General features: G+C 40.1%; 1 protein-coding gene across 1 annotated transcript in view; it reads left to right on the forward strand.

The window, feature by feature from the left end:
• Positions 1-25,855, forward strand: part of CACNA2D3 (calcium voltage-gated channel auxiliary subunit alpha2delta 3) — a gene marked incomplete at its 5' end in the record, with an annotated part of 605,771 nt that overhangs the window by 544,280 nt on the left and 35,636 nt on the right. The window contains 2 exons of the mRNA XM_039221819.1: positions 1,198-1,253; positions 9,421-9,532. Coding sequence (XP_039077750.1) covers positions 1,198-1,253; positions 9,421-9,532 — 168 coding nt within the window. The remainder of the gene's footprint in view (positions 1-1,197; positions 1,254-9,420; positions 9,533-25,855) is intronic.

Genomic DNA, 25,855 nt, shown 5'->3' on the forward strand with positions numbered 1-25,855 from the left:
GGGGGGGGGGGGGGGGGGGGGGGGGGGGCTTGTGCCGGACAGGGGGTTTATGCAGTCATGGGACAGGGGGTTTATGCAGTCATGGGCCAGGGGGTAGGGGCCTTGCTCAGGTGTGAATTGTTTACCCTGTCAAACTGTGTTCCTCTTTGGAGGATCCTGGGTGCATCTGTGACTTAGGTCAGATTGAAATGGCACAAAGATGAAAGCCTTGACTCCCAGAGGAGGTGTCAGACATATCACAGAAACACCGTGTTCCAGAAAGGGAAGAATTCCATGGATGAGCCTGGAAACCAGATTGTTTAAGCTGCACCAGACCCTCAGATTCTGAGGGTCTTATTTTCCCCATTATGGCTCCACTTTCTGAGGGTTGGAGGCAGATTTCTTATCATTTGATGAACAGTCGTTGTCTTTATTGCTTTAAGGTAACCTGTATTAATTTAACAACATTATAAATTCAAATTTACTTGTTATATATCTAAGATGCAGAAAATACAGTAACAGATAATAGTGAGATTTTGAGGAGAAAGATAGCTGCTGGAGGTAGTAACCATGAGCCTAAAATACATATGTTGGAATTTTGATCTATCTCTATTCACTTGGAGGGTGGTTTATATTACTTTTGCATTATTTTACTAGCAACTGAGAAATTTTTATTTTTTTTCCAAAGTTGCATTGTGATATAATTTCATAGAGAAGTTTGTTCCATCTATGCCTGCACACACACACGGATACGTACACACACAGACACAGACACGCATATACAGACACACACATAGATGTGAACAAGTGTGCACTGAAGTATAGATTTTGAAAGCATCCTTTATTACTGCAGACCATAGTCTAGGTAGAGAATATGCTATTTGTATTTCTGCACCGAGGCAGAGGAAGCCCTTCGGAATTGATTTTTTACTATAGACTCACACTATAACTGGAAAACTATTTCTGCCGACAACCAGGATATTTCTCAACAGAGTCCTTAAGTCTAGGTAAACCCGCTTTCAGGATTGTGCTGGCATTGGTGATAAAATAGCCTTTCACAAGGAAGAGAAAGCCTGGTGAAAATGCAGCGGTAACAGAACCAACCATATAGATACCTTTGGGTCATGACGTTCCTCTTTCAAATGAAGTGAGCAATGTCATTCTTCTATCCGGGGGCAAATGACCAAGTAACACTGGGCTTTTGCATTGCCTGTTCAGGTTTCTGGTGGAATTTAACCTCTGCAGCTGGTGGCACTCAGATATGACAGCCACAGGTAAGTAGCAGCCGGTTCTTGTTTCCCTGCTCAACCTGATAAGCCCTGGGGTCACTGGCCACTTTTCATCAAGGATGTGCTCACATAAACTCCCCGGGACCAAGTGATGATTTTTCAGCTCAGTCAGCAAAAGGCACCCTTTGTGCTGACCGCAGCACCATCCAGACTGACAAAAATGCCACGGGTTTCATTCCGCCCTTGTCAGATGTACACTCTGGCCTGTTTCCTTCACTGTGATTTGGTGGTCATACACTGCATGGGTGAATTCTTCAGAAAGCTTGCGAGCAGTGCTTAGAATCTAAGGGAGACACATTGCCTTTTGCTGGCTCAGCGAATGGATAACCACTCTAGCTTTGTATTTGTTTGCTTGCTTGTTACAATTAGCCTCATAAAATATAAATCTAATCATGTTACTCTCCCCACTCAAAAGCCTTCAATGATTTGAGCAATAATTCGTAGAAACTCTTACAGAGGCATGAGTTGTGGAATTAGAGCAAGATGGATTTGAGTCCTGGCTCTGAGGTTAGCCTTTAACAAGTTAGTTAATCTCTTCAAGACTCAGTTTCCCTATAGTAAGCAAAATGGGAGACATAATAAATAATATTTATCTTCTATCATGTGTGCACGTGTGTGTGTGTGTGTTTAATGATAAATCATGCTATCTGCTGAGCATGGTGACGCAAAACATGGTAGCTGTAATTAAATATGAAGGCAGTGCAGACAGTGTTGATCATAGTGATAAACAGTCAAGTCCCCGGGCCCTACAAAACTAGTACTCTTTAATGAGGGTCGCCTCAGGGCCATCTGCCCCACCTGCTCAAGCACTTGCTGTTTCTCAGATGTGCTCTGCTCTTCCTTTCCAGTGTGCATTCATTCATGTCTCTTTTCCTCCCTGGGATGCAAGGAACTAGCATTAGATTAGACTGCTACCATTATTATTATTTTTTAATGATCTGTCCTTTTCAAAGAGATTAGTCATGCAGCAGCCTTCCCCAGGTGCTGACACTTCTTCTCCTATCCTCTGAGACTCCAGTTAGTGAGGATGCCCTCAGCTCCTCCAGGAAGAGTTGGTAGCATTTCCTTCTTGCATCATCCCAGTCAGCTTTCACACTCCCTCAGCGTTTCTGCACCCTTATTGTCTCAATTTGTTTGTTTCACACTAAACTAGAATTTCTGGATGGGGCATTGCTATCCCTTAGCACCTAACTGGTGCTCAGCACGTTGTAGGTACTCAGTCTAGGCTTACCAAGTACCCTTACAAATCTTTCCTTTGCCAGGTATGACTGTTCTAGCCACTCTCATCATAGCTTTGTGACTTACAAATAGGATCATGTTGCCTAAATCCAGAAGCTCCCTAACTTCTTGTTAGAGTGTGACATGGGGCAACATCTATAGATAGGTGCACGCATACAGCTGCACATGACAGCCTCTGATTACAGTGAAGCTGATCCAAGCGTGTTTGAGGTTGACCCTATGCTCAGGACCTGACAGCCCAGTGGAACAGCACCTTTGTGCTCTATTTTCTAACACACACGTGCGTGCGCACACACATGCACACACTGTCCTGGTGACGCTAGGTGTGCCGGATCCATATTTGCCCCTTCCTGTTGGGTTGGTACCTGCTTTGCATGTCCATAACCTCACTTCTAGAAATCTAGCCTAAGGAAATAAACCGGGGTAGGAACAAAGGATGATATGATGAGATGATCATCACTAAGAAAGTGATGATTGCAAGTACTGGTAACTCAAATGATGAACTATGGGGACATTTCAAGATAAATGACTGCCCATCCGCTGTCCACAAGTGCTCAAATGTGGGACAATGGTGGCTTTTTTGGCTGCGACCCTGGCTTGCTCTCAGGGATACATTCAGTGCTGAGGGCAGATCTTCAGGGTCTTCTTCTTGGTGCCCTCTTCACCGCCATGTGCCTGCCCACCTATGCCTGAGGAGTTTGCTCAGCGAGCGTGAGGATGCCCCACTTCCTCATGCCAACCCACATCGCCATGTCCCCCCCATTCTGACCCCAGTCTGCTCTCTTTCCCTGTGACCTGCTGCCACAGACAGCTGCCCACGCTCTTGTCTGGTCCTTCAGATTTGACTGTCGTGTGCCAGTCACTGTGATCTTTGGTTAGACCAGTGGTGTTCAACCTGGGGAGGGGGGATCTTTTTCTCCCAGGAGTCGCTGCAGTGTTCGGAGGCATTTTTGGTTGTCACAGCCGGGTGGCGGAGGATACTCCTGACATCAGTGGGTAGAAGCCAGGGATACTGCCAAACACCCTACAGTGCGTAGCCCCTGGCAACAAAAAATCAGCCTATTCAGGGTATCATTAGAACCACTGCTGCAAAACCCCAGTGTAGATGGAAGAGTAGAGGGTAGGGGATGAAGAATAAGGAAAAAGAATACGGTCTTTGCACTCATGATGCATACAGAAATGTACACAGTTTCTCATTCTGAAATTTCACGTCCCCTCTTCCCTGCTCCCCCCGTACAGGACCAACAGTGGGTGAAATTTTAGCACAGAGGAATAATGTGATGCCTCCGTTCTCCATTTTCTGTTTTAGAAGCTTTTCTAAAAGTTCCTTAATAGGCATTTCCAAGGCATGTCACCCCATGCCACGCTGTGACAACTTTCCCCAGATTGTAGAAAGACCCTGCCAGATGACTGTATCACCACCACACAGTGGACCAATCTACAGCGTAGTGCTTTTCCATTTCCAGAGTGCTGGCACTAGATTATCTTCAGACCCCATCAGCATTCCTGAGAGGTGCGGACCCCTGGAATTTGTCACTAAACCTTCCTGAGCTTCCAGTCAGACAGCAGCTAGGTAATGGGCTCAGACCTAAACCAAGGACTCAGCTAGGTGACAGCAAGAAAGGCAGCCCACCTTTGAACTCCTGTTTAGAGCACATGAACTGTCTCATTCGGGCCTATAGCCCTCTTGGGCATGGCTGAGGTTTTCCATTTTATAGATGAAGAAATGGAATCAAAGCAGGTGAATGAGCTTGTCCTCAGGGCTGCCAGAAATCTTTGTTAAATATAAATGTAAATGTTAGACCTAGTGTAAGGAGAGAAAAATTTCAAGCATCACAGAAATACTGACTTGCAAGGTTTCTTCCTTCTAAATTTACCACTCCCTCACTAGACAAAGACCCTGCACTGAGACATACATCTTTGTTTAGCTAAAAATGGAATCCATAATTACACTGTTTATCTGCTTCATTTCCTTAATGAAGGGGACTGTGGAAGCCCATTTCTGCTTGATTATCACAAAGGTATCATTTTGGCGAAGTTGCACAGAGAGAATGGAGCTTGCTGGCACCAAGTATGAATGGGGGTGCATTCACAGAGACAAAAGGAGAGGAAAGCTTTTCAAATGGCAACTCTATTCATTCCCAGTTGTCTGTCCATAATTACTGTGAACCCAAGTCAGTTATTCTCATCAGGGACATTTGTTGCTAAGGGAAAATTAAAGAAATTCCATTGTGTGGATGCTCCACTGGGTGCTGCATTGTGAGGGAGTGGGAGGCCATGGCTCCAGCTGGGGCCAGCCGGTCCTGGCCGGATGGGACATCGAGCAGTGTGATGGCATGGAATGGGCACTCCAGGTTGTGACTACAGAAGCAGGTCTGGGCTCCCGGACTCACAGCAGTGTGACTCCAAGCCAGTGGTGTGACTTTTTCTCTGGACTATAGTTTCTTCATTTGTAGACCTGGAGAGCCCCAGACCTTCCTCATTGGGTGGTGTTGAGGACTCTGTCCACGCAAAGGACTTAGCATGGTGTTTGGGATGTAGCAAATACTTACTGAGTATTGGCTGTGAAGATGCTGGTGGTGATTTTTTTTTTTTTATTTTTAGTGTTTTGAGAGAGAGAGAGAAAGAGAGAGAACAAGCAAGGGAGGGACAGAGAGAGGGAGACAGAATCTGAAGCAGGCTCCAAGCTCTGAGATGTCAGCACAGAGCCTGACATAGGGCTCAAATTCATGAACCATGAGATCATGACCTGAACCAAAGTCGGACGCTCAACCAACTGAGCCACCCAGTACCCCATTGCTGGTGGTGATTTTGCTGTTTAAGTAAATCATGGTCACGGTGAGTCACTTTATGCAGGGCTCAAGGTAGGCTATGAACCCCAGTTTTCTGTAGAATAAGGAATCAGTCTAGCTGAGCTTCATGACCACTTGTACCTATGCCTTTGTAAGCTAATGAGTTTTAAATGCCTAATGGCTAAAACAGTGCCCATTAGATCACTGGCAGCCTTAGCTATTGGTTCGAAATTCCATAGATAAATAGTAATGACTGACAAATGTATGTGGTGTCCATAACACTCCAAAGAAAGGTCTTCATGATAAACCATATTACTTAGATTAAATATGGCCATGGTTTTGTATGATAATTTGCATGTTTCCCAAAAGCACATCAAACAGCTTCCAGCTAATCTGTAGTCGTGTTGCAGATAGACTCAATGGTTTGTGGCCACATCAGTATGGGTGTCCTGCAACTGTCAAGGGAACAAGAATTTCATCTCCAGGAAGGATCAGAGCCAAATGAGGCTCACCATTGAGAGCGCTGGACTCATTCCATTGTAACTGGGGCCAGACAATTACAATTAGAGATGGCACAATTATCGGGCTTAGTTAAATCATGTGTCCTGCCTATCTCAGCCCACCCCATAGACCCTTCCTCCTTTCTTTCACTGGCCAAGCTTCACAGAGCAGTTAAATGTATGTGTGCTGGAGCCAGGCAGCCCAAGTTCAAATTCTGGCTCACACACTCGCGCACTCACTGGATGAATTGGGGCGTTTTAAGCAGGTCTCTCTTCTATTCACTAATCTGCAAAACAGAGAAAACAATTGTTCCCACCTTATAGTTAATTTTTTTTATTTTGTCATGTTTTACTGTTAAATAAATTAGAACACGTAAAACAGGGCAGCATCTGGCATGTAGTAATTTCTTTTTTTTTTTTAATTTTTTTAATGTTTTATTTATTTCTAGGAGAGAGAGAGAGACGTGAGCAGGGGAGGGTCAGAGAGAGAGGGAGTCACAGACTGAAACAGGCTCCAGGCTCTGAGCTGGCAGTCGGCACAGAGCCCGACGCGGGGCTCGAACCCACGAACCGCGAGATCATGACCTAAGCGAAAGTCGGACACTTAACCGACTAAGCCACCCAGGTGCCCCGGCATGTAGTAATTTCTTAATAAATGTGGCCCTTAACTGCCATTTTGTGGTTATATCCATTCTGCATCTGGGTGCTGTCACCACTTCTCATCTGTGCTTTTTTTTTTTTTACTTTATTTCATTGTAACTGCCTTACTTTTTGAAATTCAAATTATTTAAGCATTCAAAGGAAGTTTCCCCAAATTTAAAGTCACTATCATTTGCTATACAAAGGAATCAATTACAAACATTAAGATCCTGAAAATTAAAAGTGTCATGAACCTGTAGCCAGATCCTCTCAGCTTTATGTGTGGCCTCCCTAGGTAAGAAAAGGAGGGGAGCAAATGAAAGAAAATGAAAATGAGAGGAAGGTGGGAAACCTCTCTACCACCAAGCAAAGGTGTCCCCCTGACGAAATCCGAGGCACTGAAAGAGAACTTGGAAGTGAATGACGTTCCCCCAGGTGCTTGTCTGTGTTGTTGCTGTTAGGCGCTGGCCACCTAAACTGTCCTTGTCTTCCACCTGAAGGCAGGCAGCTTGTCATGAGGGCCTAAGATGCTTACATCTCCTTCTGATTGCCTGAAAAATGCCATTTAGGAGAATTACTCATTTATCTGTAAGAATGTGATGACACTTGCTATGAACTAGCACCACAGGGCACAGGGGACAGACAGTGTCTGGGACCTATGCCTTTGGGAGCATGACACTTGCCAGTGCTTTACTGGGAGTGGAGCCAGACATCAGGAAGGTAGCCATTGGCTCCCTTTCTAACCAAAAAGCAATGGCTCAAAAAGGCCGACAGTTTTTGAGGGTTAAATCTAATAACATGCCATCCTGTGGCATTAAGTATGTTCACTTAACTAGGCCTCACATTGTGTCAGTGTTAATGTCCATGTATTATTTCATCTGATCCCCAAACAACCACGTGAGGTTGGTGCTCTTATTCCCATTTTACGATGAGAATACTAAGGTATAAAGAGATTAAACTTACCTGATGTCACAGTAGTGGCAAGATTCATGACCCTTGATTTGTGCCCTTAGCTACTATGTAATTAGTCCAACTCCTAGTATGTAGATAGTAACACTCTCCAACAGCTAGCATTTCACGAGGGCTGTGTGTGTATGTGCGTGCATATACGCAAAAGTGTGCATGTGTGTCCCTCGGTTGAGCTGTTCCTGCCTTGGTCGGTTTATTAGAATAACTCAGTGAGTTAGTATGGGCATCTTGTCTTTCTATCAGTGACCAGTTTCTGAAAATTACATATTTTATATAAACAAGCTGATTGAATTTACTTCATTTTGTTGTAGAGAAGAAGTACAGTGCATTATACTTCAACCCTGAGCCCCCAATCAATTTCCTCAAAATAATTAAAGCCCAATGAAAAGCCTATATAAGAAAAAGAATCACATTAGGATATACAGGCCTGGAACATGGCTTCCTGGTAACCCAACAAACATCTAGTGGTTACCAAGTGCTCATTTAGCATTTAGTAATCCTGTGATGGCTCCATGCAGCGGCCCCAACACAGACACTCCACAAAACATGAATCCGTGCTTCTGACATCCAACCAACTGTGCTTGGAATACAACTTGAGACTTTGTCAACACATCATTTTGTTAAAAATCCTATTGAGTTTTGGAGTTGAAAACATAAATTATATATTCTATATATTTATAAATACATGTTTATATTTCTACATAAACATCAGCCAAGGGGTGCCTGGGTGGCTCAGTCGGTTAAGTGTCTGACTTCAGCTCAGGTCATGATCTCACGGTTAGTGGGTTCGAGCTCGGCATCCGGCTCTGTGTTGACAATTAGCTTAGAGCCTGGAGCCTGTTTTGGATTCTGTGTCTCCCTCTCTCTCTGACCTTCCCCTGTTCACACTGTCTCTCTCTCTCTCAGAAATAAATAAAACATTTAAAAAACTTTTTAAAAATCAGCCAAAAACTTTGTACAAAGTTTGGGTATTGGAAACCTGCGAGCATTCTACTGGTAAGATATTAATGAGGGACAAATCCTGTGACAAGAACCTGTACTATCAGCATTTCCATTTTACAGATAAGAATACTGAGGATTAGCTAGCAGCAGTGGATGAGAGATTTGTACTCCAAATGTCTTTGACTTCAGAGGTTTCACCTTAACCACTATGTTATAGTATCTACCATCCTTATCATTTTAATGTTAAAATGGCTTCACTAGAATGCTAGTGTTATTCTTACTATTATTACTGTTGATACTATTTATTATTAGTAACTGATATTTACTCAGCACTTATTATGTTTTAGGTACTGTACTAAGTACTCAACATATATTATTTCATGTACTTCTCATATCACTCTCTGATAGAGAAACTATATTATCCCCAATTTGCACATAGAAAAAAAATGGAAACTTAAAGAGGTTTTGGAACTTGCCCACTAGACATAACTTGTGTATTATTTTACCAACCACAGAGACTTTACCAAGTGCCTACTATGTGCTCATCCATGTACCACACTTATCTAGTGCTATATTACTGGACAAGGAACTTCATAATAGTAGGATTAGGTTCATGGCTGTGGTTCAAAGACATTACGTATTTTACTATTCCATATTTCAATTTTGTTTCTGTAATAAAACCACACAATTGCATCATGACCTTTGTCTCACCCTGACTAATATGGTGTAACTTCTATTTTATACATTTATTCAGATATACATATGTGTTGTTGCTAAGTTCAAGTACATCTGAAGGCAGAGACCCGTTGACTGATGTTGTCCCAGAAAGTATTCTAGTGATGCATAAATGATAGTGGATGAAACCAACACAACTGCTTGAAGAATTATAGCTTATAGAATTGCTTGGCAGATGAAATCACTTGACTAATTAGAAAATAATGCATTCTGCTGTGCCTAGAAAAATCACAGCGCAGCAGGAGCAGAACTGTGTTCTGAGTTACTGTAGGCTGCCAGTCACAATAAAGCCTGTGCCTGTGTTCTTTATCTTTTTCTCCCCCCCCCCCACCCCAGCCCAGAAATTGAAGCAGACCCTGGAACCTTGCGATACAGAATATCCAGCATTTGTCTCTGAGCGCACCATCAAGGAGACCTCAGGGAACATTGCTTGTGAAGACTGCTCTAAGTAAGCCTCCCGCCTCCTTTCTGCTCAGTGTGGGAACTCTCCCAGATGGGCCAGCGTGCATGGCATGCTCAGGATCACAATGAGAAATGGAAACATGGCTGCCCTCTTGTGTGAGGAAGTGTTTCCACCAGCTTGGAGGAAACAACATTTGGCTTTGTTAGAGCATTTAGAATTTGGGAAGCAAAGTGCTTGAGAATGCATCCTAGAATATACAAGGTTTTCAGTCGAGTTTGTTGTTGGCTGGAAAAAGTCCTAACTGGTGTTTCCCCAGTTGACAGTTGTTATTTAAGCTATCTGTTGGAAAAAAGTCCTTAGGTGTCTTTCCTGAAGGCACGAAATCTTCAGGATTCACTGGAATCAATGTATGGGGAATGAATTTTGGTAGCTCACTAGGCATTGCCATAAAATGGTTTTATTGATCATCTGGGTTTCTTACCCCTTCATTCCCATTGGTAGTTGTCTATTGGGTGATAAATCTGTTCTTACTAATTTGGGTGTCTTTTGTTTTGGGTATGGTTTCTTTGCAGTTGTATGCTTTATATGTGTGTTTTCCTATTCCTTCGTCTGACTCTTCACTTTTTATCATGTCTTTAGATGCATAGAAATTTTCTTTTGCTTTTATTTTCATGTCTAATTTATTCTTCTGCTCTATGATCTGTGCGTTTTGTGCCTTAAGAAATTAGTCTTTGCCCTCACGTCATAATGGTGTTCTCATATATGTTTATTCTGAACACTTCAAGGTGTTGACTTTCACCTTTAGGACTTGAATCCCTCTGGAATTTATTTGTGTATGTGGCATAAGGTAGTGTTTAATTTCACATTTTTCAATATGGTTGTCCTGTTAACCAGCACTACTTACTGAGTGGTCTTTTTTTCCCCCAATTGATTTATTATGACACCTGTGTCCTAGGATGAGTACTACACATATCCGTTTCTAGGTTTTATGGTTTGTCAGTAATGATGCCAACACCGAATCTCTTTAATTATTATAGCTTATAGTATGGCTTGATATTTAGGAGAACAAATATCTTTTCCATATAATCTTCTACGTTGTCTTGGTTATTCTTGTCTCTTTACTCTTTCATATTAATTTTATAATCAGATTGTTAATTTCTATGAATTATGTTATGATTTTTGGTTAAATTGCTTTAAGTTATAGGTTAATTTGAAGATAATTGCTATCTTTTATAATATTGAAACTTTCCATTTATAAACTAAGTATGTCTCCTTAGTTACAGGTCTTCTAATACAGTTTTATAATTTTATGTTAGATTTCTACCTTGAAAGCATAAATTTTTCCCTGCTATCAGAAATGGCATACATTTAAAACTACCTTTTCTATTTAGTAATTGCTAGAATATGAGAACATCACTGATCTCTGTATATTGAATATCTTGTATCCACTTGCTAAATGTTCTTTTAGATTTAATAGTTTGTGTATGGCTTCTCTTGGACTTTTTTTCCCACACACTAACATCATTTGTGAAAATTTTCCTTTCTAACCTCCACACTTACTGTTTTGTTGCATAGACATAACTAGGATTGTTGAATAGAAGCAGTGAAAGTAGACAACTGTATCTTGTTCTAGTTTAAAGGAATTTCTTCTCATAATTCCATGTTAACTATGATGTTTGCTATGGGTGTTATTTAAGGTATAATTCACAATATCATATTAGCTTCAGGTGTCCTGCATAGTGACTCAGAATGTGCATACATTATGAAATGGCCACCACAATTCACCCCCATGTCACCTTACAAAGTTAATACAATGTCATTGACTATATTCACCATGATGTACATTACATCCTCATGACTTACTTATTTCATTGCTGAAAATTCATACTTCTTGGTCCCCTGAACCTATTTCAACCCCCTCCTCCTCTGGCAACCATCAATCTGTTCTCTTCATCTATGAATTTTGTTTCGTTGATTTATTTTATTTTTCAGATTTCACATGTAAGTAAAATCATATCGTATGCTATTGGGTTTTCTGTAGGGTAGTAAACTATTAATAATATTAAATTTGCCATCATAACTTTTAAAGAGATTTTGATGGTGATTTCCTTTTTAAGTTTGTTTGTTTGTTTAAGTAACCTCTATAGCCAATGTGAGACTTGAAGATGAAGAGTCCCATGCTCACCTGACTGAGCCAGCCAGGCACCCCCATTGTAACTATTTTTAATGGCACAGTTCTAGAGCATTAAGTATGTTTGCAATGTTACGCAACCATAACTATTATCTATTCCCTGAATTGCCTTAGATTTTTGGTAGTTAGCCATTTATTAGGTTAAAGAAAACCTCTCCAGACACGTTTGTTGCTCTTACTGCTATTGCTTAAACTTGAATGGATGTTGGGGCACCTGGGTGGCTCAGTTGATTAAGCATCTAACTTCGCCTCAGATCATGATCTCATGGTTTGTGGGTTCAAGCCCTGTATTAGGCTCTGTGCTCACAGCTTGGAGCCTGGAGCCTGTTTCAGATTCTGTGTGTCTCTCTCTCTCCTCTCACCTGTTCCTGCCCTGTCTCTCTCTCTCTCTCAAAAGTAAATAAACTTAAAGAAAAAAACTTGAACGGATGTTAAATTTCATCAAAACATTTTTTCTACATCCATTATCAAAATAATTTTAATTTAAGGTGTTGAGTTACAATAATAAAAGTGTTTAGGGGCGCCTGGGTGGCTTAGTCAGTTAAGCATCCGACTTTCGCTTAAGTCATGATCTCGCGGTTCGTTCGAGCCCCGTGTCAGGCTCTGTGCTGACTACCAGCTCAGAGCCTGGAGCCTGTTTCAGGGTCTGTGACTCCCTCTCTCTCTGACCCTCCCCTGCTCACGCTGTCTCTCTCTCTCTCCTAGAAATGAATAAAACATTTTTTAAAAAGTGTTTAAAAAAATTAAACCGTGAAATATATCATATATACTATAAATGTCTTTTTTTTTTAATGTTTGTCTATTTATTTTGAGAAACAGAGGATGAGCAGGGGAGGGAAAGAGAAAATGGGGGAGAGACAGAATCCCAAGTCGGCTCCGTGCTGTCAGCCTGATATGGGGCTCAATCTCATGATGCTGAGATCATGACCTGAGCAGAAGTCAAGAGTCTAATGCTTAATCAACAGAGTCACCCAGGCACCCCTATAGTATCTTTAATGGCAGATGGCTTATGAATGTGAAAACATACTTTCTTTCCCAGGATGCTCTTGCATGGTCATGATTACAAAAAACAAAAACAAAAACAAAGCTATCTTGCTAGGTTCATTTATTCATATTATATTAATCTTTTGCATCTGTGCTCAAAAAGAAGCGTGGGCTTCATTTCTCCTTTCATATATTGTCATTAGGCTTTGCTATTAAGGTCATTTTATTGTCACAAAATTACTTGTATCTTAAACATTTTACATAAGAATGAATTATCTACTTCTTTTAGGTTTGGTAAAATTTACCCATAAAACTATGAACAACTGATAGATTTTTTAATTGTTTTTCTGTGTGAGTAAATTTTCAACTACTGAATTAGTTTCTTCAGTGCTTATCTATCTCTTTGGAATTACTGTTTGTTCTTAAAATGATTTTGGTAATTATATTTCTTAGAAAATTGCCTATTTCGTACCACTTTTCACGTTTATTACATGCATTTGTTAATAGTGTTCTTTTTTTACTAAAAATGCTGCCATGTTTGTGATTTTGCCCCCTCTTAAATAAATCTCTCCCCCTTCCCTTCTCCTCCCCCTCAGCTCCCCACAGCGCCCCCTCTATCTCTCCCCTCCCTCCACCTCCCTTCCCCTCCTTTCCCCTCTCTCTATCCACCTCTCTTCCTCTCTCTCTCTCTCTCTCACTTTCCCTTCGTCTCCTTCCTTTTCTATCTCTCTCTTCCTCTTTCTTCCTCTCTCTCCCTCTCTCCCCTCCTAAATCCCTCCTGCCATTGTTTCTTCCTTCCTTCCCTCCCTCTTCTTACTAATAGAGATGTTTTCTTTGTTTCTGTTTTCAAAGAACCATCATTTAGCTTGTGAGATTTTCTCTATTGTTTGACTTTCTATTTCATTTATTTTGCTTCTTACCTGTATTATTATCTTTTTTCTGTGTTTTCAGGATTTATTCTGTTTTTTATTTTCTATCATTTTGTGTTTGATGTGTAGCTTTTGCAACTCCATTCATATACATACAATAAATATATATATATATGTATAATTTCTCTCTGCATTTAAGTTTATGTAGGGCTTTCGTTATTACTCTGCTGGGATAATTTTCTAATTTTTACCATATTTTCGATATGTAAATTTTTAAATAGTATTTTAAGATTTCCTAATATATGGGTTTTGTAAACATCTTTTTTTATTATTAATCTCTGATTAAATGACATTGCAGTCTGTATAACACATGGTTTTCAGTCTGTGCAGAGATTTGCTTTGTATTCTAGCACTTGTCCATGTGTTTTTGAAAGCAAGTTTCATTCTATAATAGCTGAGTACAGGGATTAATATAGATCCATTGGGTCAAGTGTGTTAACTATGCTTCAAAACTACTGTTGTTCTGTTTTAGATATCAGGCTCTCCCCAGGCTTATGGATTTTTACTATTCTTCATGTCATTCATTTTACTTTGCTTTTCATATTTGGAGGCTGTATTATCATGGACATCCCTGTTCAAGACTGATAGCATCCTGATAAATCATTACTCTGATTACTGTGTGATCACCCTTTCTATGGAAAAGTATTGTGTATTTTGTTTGCTGATAGCACAAATACAGTGTTTCTTTGTTTGGTAATATTTCCTAGGCATGTTTTCTCCCTTCCCTCCATTTTCAACTTCCTTTCCTTCCTTCCTTCTTTCCTTCCCTCCTTCCTTTCCACCCCCCCTTCTCTCTTCCTTTCTTTCCTTTTCGTCATTTTGCATTAGAATGTTGTCTTATAACTAGAATAGAGCTGGATTTGGCATTTTTATTATCTCTGTTATTGATAATATAATCTTACAATTTATTGTACTTCTGATAAGTTTGAATTTATTTCTACCATCATTTTATAGGCTTTCTATCCCCATGCATTTTCTTTCTTTCTCTTCCTTCTTCCCTCCTTCCTTCCCTCCTTCCTTCCTTCCTTCCTTTCTGTCCTTCTGTCTTTCTGTCTGTCTTTCTCTCTTTCTTTTTTTCTTTTGCCTTTGTTTGGATCTATTGAGTTTTCTCTATTCCTTTATTTTCCTTTACTACTGTGTAAATTATACACTCTTTTCTTATGGTATTTATCCATAACCTTTGTACATATTTCAGGATCTCTTCCCTCCTTCAGAACAAACTCTTAGATCTCCAACTTGGATTACCTCCCATCTCTTTCTTGTGATACTTCCTAACATTTTAACTCTATTGTGTTTTAAACCCACCAAATATGTTATTATTATTGTCTGTAGTAAATGAGATGTTTACCAATTTGTTTACTCCCTATTGTTTTTTAAAAAACCATTGCTTCTTGTTTTACAGTGCTTTAATAGAAGTTTGTTTTTTTTTTTTTCAGGAATGATCTAGGAGTGGTAAATTATCTCATTCTTTGTCTGAAATGCTCTATTTGCTATGTACTCTGCAGTGATAATTTCACTCCATGCTATCTAAATCAAAATATTTTAAAGATACTATTCCATCATGTACTGAGTTTTAGCTTTGTACCTCTATCGGTGGTCTGGTGTTTCCCCCTCTCAGAGGGCTTTTAAAGGGCCTCTTTTGATATTCTGAGGTTTCACTGACATGTATCTAGATAAAAATTTACTTCTTTGTGCTTAAATACTTTATTCTGAGTAATTTCCTTAAACTCAGTTCACTGATACCTTTCTGGTTGTGTCTAGCCCACTGCTTAGAGTCCATTGAGTTTTTGATGTGGATGTTTTTCTCTTTATTTCTCAATGTTTTGTTTCTTTTAAAAATCTGTGTATTCTTATATGCTTTAAAGTTGCTAAGAAAGTGAACTTGAAAATATCTGTGTATTCTTAAGACTTAAGCGTCTCATTCTTGAATTTTCTATACCTAATTATAAAGACCTTTTAGGGTTGTTTTTGCACTTTATTTTTGGTTTTGGGGGGGTACCAATTTCCTGGTCTCTTGTGTCTTCTTTCTTTCCTGCTAGATAATTTGCTCATGTATTCTGTCATCTTTGACCATGAACTGATTTTTACTATTAATTATTGTTTCTGTGGGAACAGAATAGAGCTCGAGTCTCCCTTCATAGCAGATTTAGAGTTGGGCTTTAATCATGTATCCTGTTAGTATTGAGTGCCTGGGAATTCTTGTTATGTAAGTTTTTATGTTCAGGAGTTTCTATATCATATAATTACAGTAAATATTTTTCGTAAGCAGCATGTAGTTTCGGCTTAAAGTTTGAATTCTCATGCTAATATTGTTTTCCTGTTCAGACTGCAGACAGCACCAGGCTTATCAGCTTTTTACACTTAGTTATAAATGTACAAGTTGGCCTTTAGTATCTTGTCTTATAAGTTCTTTTGTATTTAAGCATGCTTGTATTATTTTAGTGTTTCATACAGCATGTGTAAGTGTTTAGAAGAGAATGGCTTCCATATTGGCTTAAGCCACCATGTTATAGTTTACTGTTCTGACTGAGAACTTCCTGGAGCCACCTCAAGAAACCCCAGAAGTATAGTGGTTTAGCACAGAAGCTATGGAATCAAGGAGTTCAGAGTGTGTGAGTCCTAACTCCTGTAATCACTAGCTGTGTGAGCAAAAACCTGAACTCTCTGAAACCTTGCTTCTTCCTGGGCAATTTGGGGGATAGTACTAGTAAGCCTATCATAGCCTTATAAGAATTACATGGGAAAGGGAACCTGGGTGGCTTAGTAATTTGAGCATCTGACTTTGGCTCAAGTCATGATCTCACTGTCCATGAGTTTGAGCCCCATGTCAGGCTCTGTGCTCACAGCTCCGAGCCAGGATGTGCTTCAGATTCTGTGTCTCCCTCTCTCTCTCTCTCTGCTCCTCCCCCACTCACGCTCTGTCTCTGTCTCTCAAGAAAGAATAAAAGTTAAAAAAAATTTTTTTAGAAAGAATAAGAGGAAAAATTTATGTTGTAAATTTAGTGTGATGCCTGGGACAGAGTAAGTTCTCAATAAACAGCCACATTTAATACCATCATAATGCTATACTAACTGTATGCAAAGAATTTAACTCCCGTTAGCTGTTCTGTTAAAATGTGGATTTTCCTTTTGATAGTCTAACATCATTTCACTACTGTAGAATTCCTGTAGAAAAAGCTACGATATGTATCTCTGATGGCCAAAGCTCATGTATGACTTAAGTAAGGATTATTGACAGTTCATGGCACTGTGGCTCTGGGAAGGGGACTCTGCTGATTTTATAATGACCTCAAACCTTTTTGACCAGAGGGATATTATATCCTTGGTAGTTGTTAACTCCAGTTTCATTAGGTGGCCAGTATCTCTTAGTGCATGATAGGCAATCAGATTTAATGCAGTAACTTAGGTTTCTTATTTCCATTCTAAATGAGAAAACAAATAGAAGCCAGATAGATGATTACTAAAGTGAGTAATGTTTTTCCTTATTGACTTGTAATTAAAAGCCAAAAATACAAACGCAGTTTGATTAAAATTAAAGTAGGGGCACCCAGGTGGCTCACTCGGTTAAGCGCACAACTCTTGGTTTTGACTCAGGTCTTGATCCAGGGTGGTGAGTTCAAGTTCCATGTCAGACTCTGTGCTGAAGCCCGCTTAAGAAAGACTCTCTCTCTCTCTCTCTCTCTTTCTCTCTCTCTCTCTGAGCAGGGACAGGAATGGGGACTTACACTTTCCCTTTCTTTTTTAGTAAACTTTTTATTGATATGTAGCACATACAGAAAAGTGTACAGACCAGACATTTGGAGCTTGATTAATTTAACAGCACTCAGGCTGAGAAGTGAGTGAACATTGCAAGCCCCTCAGAAGATGCCTCCCTGCCCCTGCTGGGTGTAGCACCCCCCTTTACCTTATGAGAGCCACTGTCCTGAGTTCTAACATCAGTGATTGCTTTTACTTGTTTCTAACATCTAACTTGAGAGATGGCAATCAGTTCATAAGTTATGAGGACGGACATATTAGTGACCTTGAGGGGAGTTTCTAATGAATCAGCTTAGAGAACAAAATAAGAACTTAGGGGAAAAAATAAAGATAGCCCAGGACTTCAGTGTACATTTCTTTAGTGTCAGTTCTGTCCTAGATACTGGGCCACATTGTTGGGGACCAGAAGCAAATGAGGCACACACGATTCCTGCCGGCATGGAGTTTACAGACAGGTAACTGGGCCATGCCAACTCTCCATGCTTAAGGCTAGAGTTATTGAGTAAATGTCACACAGAAGCACAGAAGGGAGGATTGGGGTGGTCAAGAAGAGCTTCCATAGAAGCAGTGGCATTTAATGTCAGACCACCAGGATATGAAGGAGTCAGTAGGTAAGAGCATCCAGGCAGAGGGAAGAGCCTTGGGTAGACAAAAGGAACTGTGGTTGGTTCAACAGACTGTTGGAAGTTCAGGGAAGCTGGACAGAGAGCTGGGGGTGAGGAGGGATGGAAGAAATTCCAGCAATAAGAGTGGCAGTAGTGGTCTCTTGGGACAAGAAGTCATGATTCAGGAAGAACATGCTGCCCACCATTCCCCTGTGCTGCACCCCCACCCTCAGTCCTGATAGAGCAAAAACCCCATTTGTATCCCCTCCTCCTTTTAAGGGTTAGAAATTGACAGCTCAGCTGGGGTAATTGGTTGAATGAGAAATTAATTTATGACTTTCTTTTTCTAATCCTTGTGAGGCTTCGTTATAAAATCATTCTATTGCCCTCCTATAACACCAGATAGGCTCATGACAATAGTGTCAGATGTTCTTGAAGGACTGAGTCTTTTATTACCTTTTGCATCTCTCTTTTTCTCTTTCCTTTCCCCATCTTATGAAAAGAAATTTGTTAGAAGATACATTTGAGTATTTCTCAAAGTATTTATGAAGATAACAACTTAGATTTTAAATGATCTTGGTCTTCTTGGATTGAAATATGTTAAGGAGAAAAATAATATTATTTTGTAACTTTCCCTTGTTGATGGCTGGTAGATATTTCAAGACAGTGGCCTACACATTTGGTGTCAGCCAGGAAGCTGAATTCACACATCTGCTTCACATCTCGTTCCTATAGAAATTTGTCAGCCTCTGCCTGGAAAGAGTGACATCCTGCAGGACTGGTTCTCTAAGACAATTACTAATTCTTGACCAATGTTGTAGGTAACTTCAGGTCAGGGGCAGTGACATTCAAAAATAACACAATTCTGCAGCCTTTGGCCAGGAGTGAGTTGGAAACAGAGTTTGGTGAAAATTATAGCATTTCAGAAATTACGCACTAAGATCTTTTTCAAAGAAAAACATCTCGCCTCCCGCAATGGAACATACAAAACTGTGTCCATTACAAACCATTCTCAAGGCGGCGATTACTTTCCTCCACAAGCAATGGCAAACCATAGATCCCAAGGAACTGTGCATTTCCCACGGGAACATGCTTTGTGCTGCGCGTGTTATGGACTGTCACCAACTGTCCACCCGTATCGTAGAAGCAATCAGATGTCCTTGCCGTTTAAACATGTTGCTAGAACTGGGGAGACCCTGTCAGGTGGTTCTGGCTGTATCGTCAAAGTCTTTCTGGTCGCCAGTGATCTTTGAAGACTGACTGCTCCTAACTCTGTTTTTATGTCCTGTTTCCAGAATCACTCGATGGTTTTTTATGGAAAATACATTAAGAGGTGACTCAGTTGCTCTACATAGCAGCCTTCAAATTGGCAATTCCAAAAGTGGACGTTTAGCCATCTATGCCATAGACAGCTATAGTATAACAGAAGGACAGTATGCAATGTTTAAAAAAGGATTTTCAAAAATATAGGGTTTATTAAGAATGCAGGAGCCTGAAAGAAAATAAGAATTTACATAAGAATGTCATTAGGGTTGGTGGTTTGGCTGTGTTAACCAATAATTTTCGTCATTCAATATCCCACTGATTATTAAATTAATCTGTTATTCAAACAGCAATCGAAAACAACTCAGCCCATATTTTCTGGGCATTTGTGACTGTCAACAAGTTGAACAAAATTGGGAATTTAAAAAGAATGTCATGTTTTACTATTTTCCAATATGTTTCTCTCCTTCTTGATACCCTCTCAACCTTTGCTGAGATGGGGATCCACTTGGAACGAAAATCAGTCGCCAAGTTAACCACTTCTAGCCTGTTAAGAAAAACAATTAATCAAGAATAAAGGGAAACATGTGTAACGCATACAATGAAAGAGCTTTAAAAACCTTGCCACATTTCAATGCTGGCAAGATATTCATTTTTAAGGCAAATTAGATTTTTTGTTGGTTTGCGTGTGTGTGTGTGTGTGTGTGTGTGTGTGTGTGTGTGTGTGTGTATAAATGTCTGCGGATGTCTTTTGGACGGGGTAGTATCACTCATCGCTTTTCATAAAAATTATGTTGCCATCAGTTTCACTTTGGGATCAGAACACAAGCTTTGCTCATCTTCTTGGAAGCCCCGAAAGCTGTGGCTACACTTTCCTTCTCTCATCACTTCTCCCCATGAGCCTTTCATTTGTCCGCTAAACTGAAAGAAAGTAATTGGTCTCGAAGCTGCGTTGACATGTTTCGTGGGCTCCAGTTCAGAGAACCATCGTTCAGGGATTCCATTTTCCTACAAACTTCTCCAATTTCCTGTTGGAGTCTCGCACTGGGTGGGCGTTTTACCGCAAGTCTTCAGACTGTTCCCGGCGAATGCCCTGCAGGTGTTCCAACCAGTGGGCCTTCTGGAAACGACCTGTAAAATGGATCCATTGCACAGTGGGGACATGGTATCTTCCTGAGTCAAGGCTAAGAGGCTGGGCTCTGGAGCTGGACTATAGTCTGGGCTATCACACTTAATCATGCAAAGGTTTTAACTAGTTATTTAAACGTTCTAGGCTCTGCTCTGCTCATCTCCCCAAGGGGCATATGACCTGTCTCATAGGAAGTGTATGTCGGTTTTTTTAAAAAAGTATAACCCTCATACTTAGCCCAGTGCCCAGCACAGAGTAAATGCTGCATAAATGCGAGATATTTTTATAGAGCACAGTCCGCAAACCCATCTGTGTTGACAAGGATGTAGGAAAACCACAGAACTCCAGTCATGCTCTTCTTCCAGATTTCTTAGCCTGGAAGGTAAAAACTAATAGTTTCAATCGGGAAAAGTAGTTGGTGAGGTTTTTGCTCCAATGAGACTGTCCTAGATAAAGTAGAACTTGGATTTTTGCCACTTCCTGGATCTACTTGAGCTCTTGGTTTGTAAAAAAAGATTTTTGGAAATCTGAATTAAGGACTACACATATTCAATAGTGATCAGATACTTCATTACGCAAATTGGACACAGACTTTGCCAGTGGGAGTACATTGGTGTCATGAATAATGTAATTTGTAGGCGTTAAAATGTTACAGTTTTAACCACTTAATTTGCAAGCATACACTAATTTGTTGAAATATTTTTGTATCTCCTGCTCTATAGATTCTTGCCAAACTACTGTACTCAATCTTGTTTAAAATGTGTAAATAAATGTGATTCAATTTCCCATGAAATAATCATTGGCCCTTTCCAGCGGGCTTAGTTCACTTCTAAACAAGACAACTTTCCATTCTACAATGAGATTAACACCAAAGGTCAAATTCTTCCCTTTGGAGATTGAGAGTTGTGCATTTCTTTTTCTTCAGATTTTCCCCTGGTGTCATTTACTCACTTATACCTTGGCATGTTGGTTGGTAATATACAGAGCTGTGTCCCATTGAATTTTACAGTGTCACACCCCAGCTGTGGTGGAGGAAAGCCAGCCACCTCCTCCTTGCTAGGTTCTTTCTTCCTGTTCTGCATCTCAGAAGGATGGTAGGAATAACTTCTGGATCCTAAAAGCAGTTTCTTTCCATCACAAAAGATTTAAAACATGAATATGCAATCTAAATATTTCTCAACACTCGGTCATCTAATGTTGAGAATGTGCCGCTCATCCCTTAATAAAGGGCTACCTTCTTTTCATATTATGGGTATGGCACCAAGTTTGAATAGTTCAATACTGGCTCTTCCAGTCAACAACCTAGTTAGTGCTATATGTGTGTGGTTGCTAAAAACATGCTGGCTTTAAACTTTAAAAAAGGGGAAAGGGAGGTAAATGCTTATCTTGGGAGCTGTATCTTGAATTGTTGAAATAGTGCTGGAAATGAAAATATGTCCGGGAGGCATTAGAATAATTGAGATTAAAACCTCTGGTTGATTTTCCTACCAGTTCTTCTGGATGTCAACTCAATGAGGTACTTTAGTGGAGACCGGATTTCACTGATTCTTTCTCAGATGCTCAAAGGAAAAAAGGTGCCCTATTCCAAACACAAGGACGATTACAACTTTGAGGTTCCAGATAGAATGGTGGTTGTGTAAATGTTGCTATCTTTACTTGCCCTTTGATAATCGGTGTTTGGAGAGGTTTTAGTACAGGAAATGTTGTAAATTACTGTTTTCCCTCTCAAGTCCATGATGCAAAATGAGAGGGGCGCATGTCTGTAATGAGTAGGCAGGTCTCTACCTGACATGAATTAGTCTCACAATTTCCCATTTGTACATTTCTTAATGTGTGGGAAAGCAGGGTGGGAGCACATGTAAGTTTGGCTGGGCTCACAACACAGTAAGGCTTTCCTCTTCCATGCCGGAGGGTAGGAGACCAGCATAGCCAAGGAATATTTTTAGAATGTTTATTTGCATGTGGAATGGAGGAGCGCAGAGCTGTATCCACACTATTGACGTTTTCGAGCTGCATTTCTGCGGTGCATTGTCTCCATCCCAATGGCTGTTTGTGCTGTGACGCCCACCATCCCCACCTCAAAGAGCAGTCTGTGTTCCTCCCTTGGGCTGCCCAGTGCTGCACCTGAAGTGGCTTAGCAAGTTGCCAAAACCCTATAGATGTGTGTTTATTAACTCTCCAGCTTGCCCTCCATTTGTTTAGCTTGGAAAGAGTTTATATATTCCTATGGGTATTAAAAACCCATCTGATGTATTAAAAGAGCTCAAAGGATCAAAGTAGAAATGCTGCTTGAAATGCAGCATATTGAATATAGACATAAAATTTCTAGACACGAACCACTTTTTCATGGGACATTTTATATACTCAAGAAGGGAATTCATTTTTTAATGATCAGCTTTTCTTTGAGACTTAGCATTTCTCTCCCTCCTTCTCTCTCTCTCTCTCTTTCTCTCTCTTTCAGGTGACCTCCACTTCTACCTTTTTAGGATTGCTTCTCTCTCTCTCTCTCTCTCTCTCTCTCTCTGTGTGTGTGTGTGTGTGTGTGTGTGTGAGAGTGTGTGTGTCTTTCAGGTGACCTCCACTTCCACCTTTTTAGGATTGATTATGATTTTGATAGGAAGACTCCTTGGCAAACCAGGGTGGAGGCAAACATTAACCTCAGTACCACTTTCATGCCTAGGAAGATACAGCCCAAGATCTTAACAAACACATCAGCCACTGGCTAATGACCAAAGTTCTTTGCACATTGGGAGGAAAAATGGGTGGAGAGGTGACAAGATGAAGATCAGAATCACCCATGGTCCACATAACTAGAGGTGTAAGTGATCAGTCAGAATGATGTGGGAGAAATTCTCAGGCTAGAATCATTATATCAGATTCTTCTCAAACAAAATACTCCTCTATTGACTTTTAGAAAACAAATTGTACATTTCACGAATGATTCCATTTCTGTGGAAGTAGATTGCCCCTGCAGTCCCGCATTATTGAGTACCTCCCAGCCTGTAGGAGAATTTACACATGATTTCTGTTTACTGAATCTGCCATTTGCAAAGTAGCTTCATGTCTACTTCTTTGTATATCATTCTTTCCATTTGTTCATTTCTTCTGCATTTCACCAAGTAGGAACCTGAGGCTCAGAAAAGTTAAGCCCTTGACCAGTGTTACAGAGCTGCTAAATTCTAGATTTGAGTTAGGTCAACATCTTCCTGATGCTGAAGGCTGATAGAGAATTCCTGTGGCATCCAGCTGAATGCCTCTGTGTCACAGTACCAAGTCACTTATGTCAAACTGAGTTCATCTCACCATGAAGATTTACTTGGGAAACTGACAATTCTACCATTCATTTGGCCTATGGGAAGAAATTACAAACATCCAATTTGACAAGAGCCTTATACTTCCTGAATACCAGTTTCATGCAAATCTCCATTTGACCTACGTGGAGGGTTTCTTACAGCACCTAGTGCATTACTGTTTAAGCATGTGTTTCTTTGTCTTTCTCACATACCAAATGAGGTGAAATGGGCTGGAACAATGGTAAAAAGTAGTTCAGGCTTTGGTATCATCATGCACACCTGGGTTTGAATTCTTAATGCCATTATTTCCTAATTGGTCAACCTTTGCTTGTGAGTGAATTACCCATCTTAGTCACCATCTATTCATCTGGAAAATGACGATGCTAATAGTGCCTACAGGGGGTTGGGTTGATGTGACTATTACAAGGTACAATTATTTTTAAAGAGCTTCATCCAGCCCCTGGCATTTAGTTGGCGTTCAGTGGCTCAGTCTACTACTGAATTCATCATAAATGGGACACGTCATGTAAATTCCTGTATTCTTAGCCCTTAAAATACAGCTTTGTGTATAAAACAGTGTTCAGAAAAGTGTTGTTTGAGACCAAGTTTCCCAAGAGAATAGCTTTGTAAGTGAGCAACAGGTGACAGGGTATGTGTAATTCTAGTAGCAGAGATACCTGTTATTTTGCATAATATTTGAAAACCAGTATGTGTGTGTTTTGGAAACAAGTAGAAGCTCAGATCCCCTAGAGCAAAACTAGAACTTTGTGATTCTCCTTAGGAAAAGAGAATATGGACCAGAGAAGGGAAGGAGCTTGCTGAACGTCCCACATGGGGAAAGCAACTGATTCCACATTCAAAGCCCAGGCGACAGCCTATTTAGGAATTTTTCTCTGACACATTGCTTCTTCTCCATAGCTGATAATTTTTTAAAATAACTATTAACTAACTAAATACATAACAAGTGAATATATAAAATATGATATACAAATACAGTAATTCAAATAGTATATGAAGATATGCAATGAGAATTGAATCTCCCCCATAGCTAATACTTTTTAAGATAACTATTAACTGAACACATAAATAAGTGATTATACAAAGTGTGATATACAAATATAGTAAATAATACAAATAGCATAAGGATATGCAGTGAGAATTAAATCTCTCACTACCCATGACCTCTGCATCCTGTCTAGAGGACAACCATTGTTTCTAACTCCTAGTGCATCCATCCAAGGATGTCTTATGCAAATAAAAGCACATTTTTTAACATCACTAATTTTTTTATAGGAATGAGAGCATACTATACATACTGTACTTCACTTGGTTTTTTTCCACCTGATATATCTGAAACTATCTTTACATCATTACATAGGTTTGTCTTTTTATTTAAAAAAAAAAAAAAGGTTACCTGAGATTCCTTTGGGGGGATATTTTCATTTAACCCAAATTGGACCCCAAACATTGGCTACTTAAAGCAGAGTAGAAAGGAATGTTCTCATGTACTATGTAATTTATTTATTTGTATGCTAAATGATGAGACAAATTGATGGGTCAAAAGGTATGCATATTTGACTGAAAAATAAAACCAAAACGGGAGGTATCACCATCCCAGACTTTAGCCTCTACTACAAAGCTGTCATCATCAAGACAGTATTGTATTGGCACAAAAACAGACACATAGACCAATGGAACAGAATTGAGAACTCAGAAGTGGACCCAAAAGTATACAGCCAACTAATCTTTGACAAAGCAGGAAAGAATATCCAATGGAAAAAAGACAGCCTCTTTAACAGATGGTGTTGGGAGAACTGGACAGCAACATGCAGAATAATGAAACTAGATCATTTTCTCACCCCATGCACAAAAATAAACTCAAAATGGATAAAGGACCTGAACGTGAGACAGGAAACTATCAACACCCTAGAGGAGAAAGCAGGAAACAACCTCCTTGACCTTCACTGCAGCAACTTCTTACTTGACACATCCCCAAAAGCAAGGGAATCAAGAGCAAAAATAAACGATTGGGACCTCATCAAGATTAAAAGCTTCTGCACAGCAAAGGAAACAACCCACAAAACTAATAGACAGCCAACGGAATGGGAAAAGATAGTTGCAAATGACATATCAGATAAAGGGTTAATATCCAGAATCTATAAGGAACTCACCAAACTTCACACCCGAAAAACAAACAACCCAGTGAAGAAATGGGCAG

This window comes from Hyaena hyaena, unplaced genomic scaffold (genome assembly GCF_003009895.1).
Source record: "Hyaena hyaena isolate Hyena2069 unplaced genomic scaffold, ASM300989v1 scaffold_1022, whole genome shotgun sequence".
In the NCBI taxonomy this organism is placed as follows: Eukaryota; Metazoa; Chordata; class Mammalia; order Carnivora; family Hyaenidae; genus Hyaena; species Hyaena hyaena.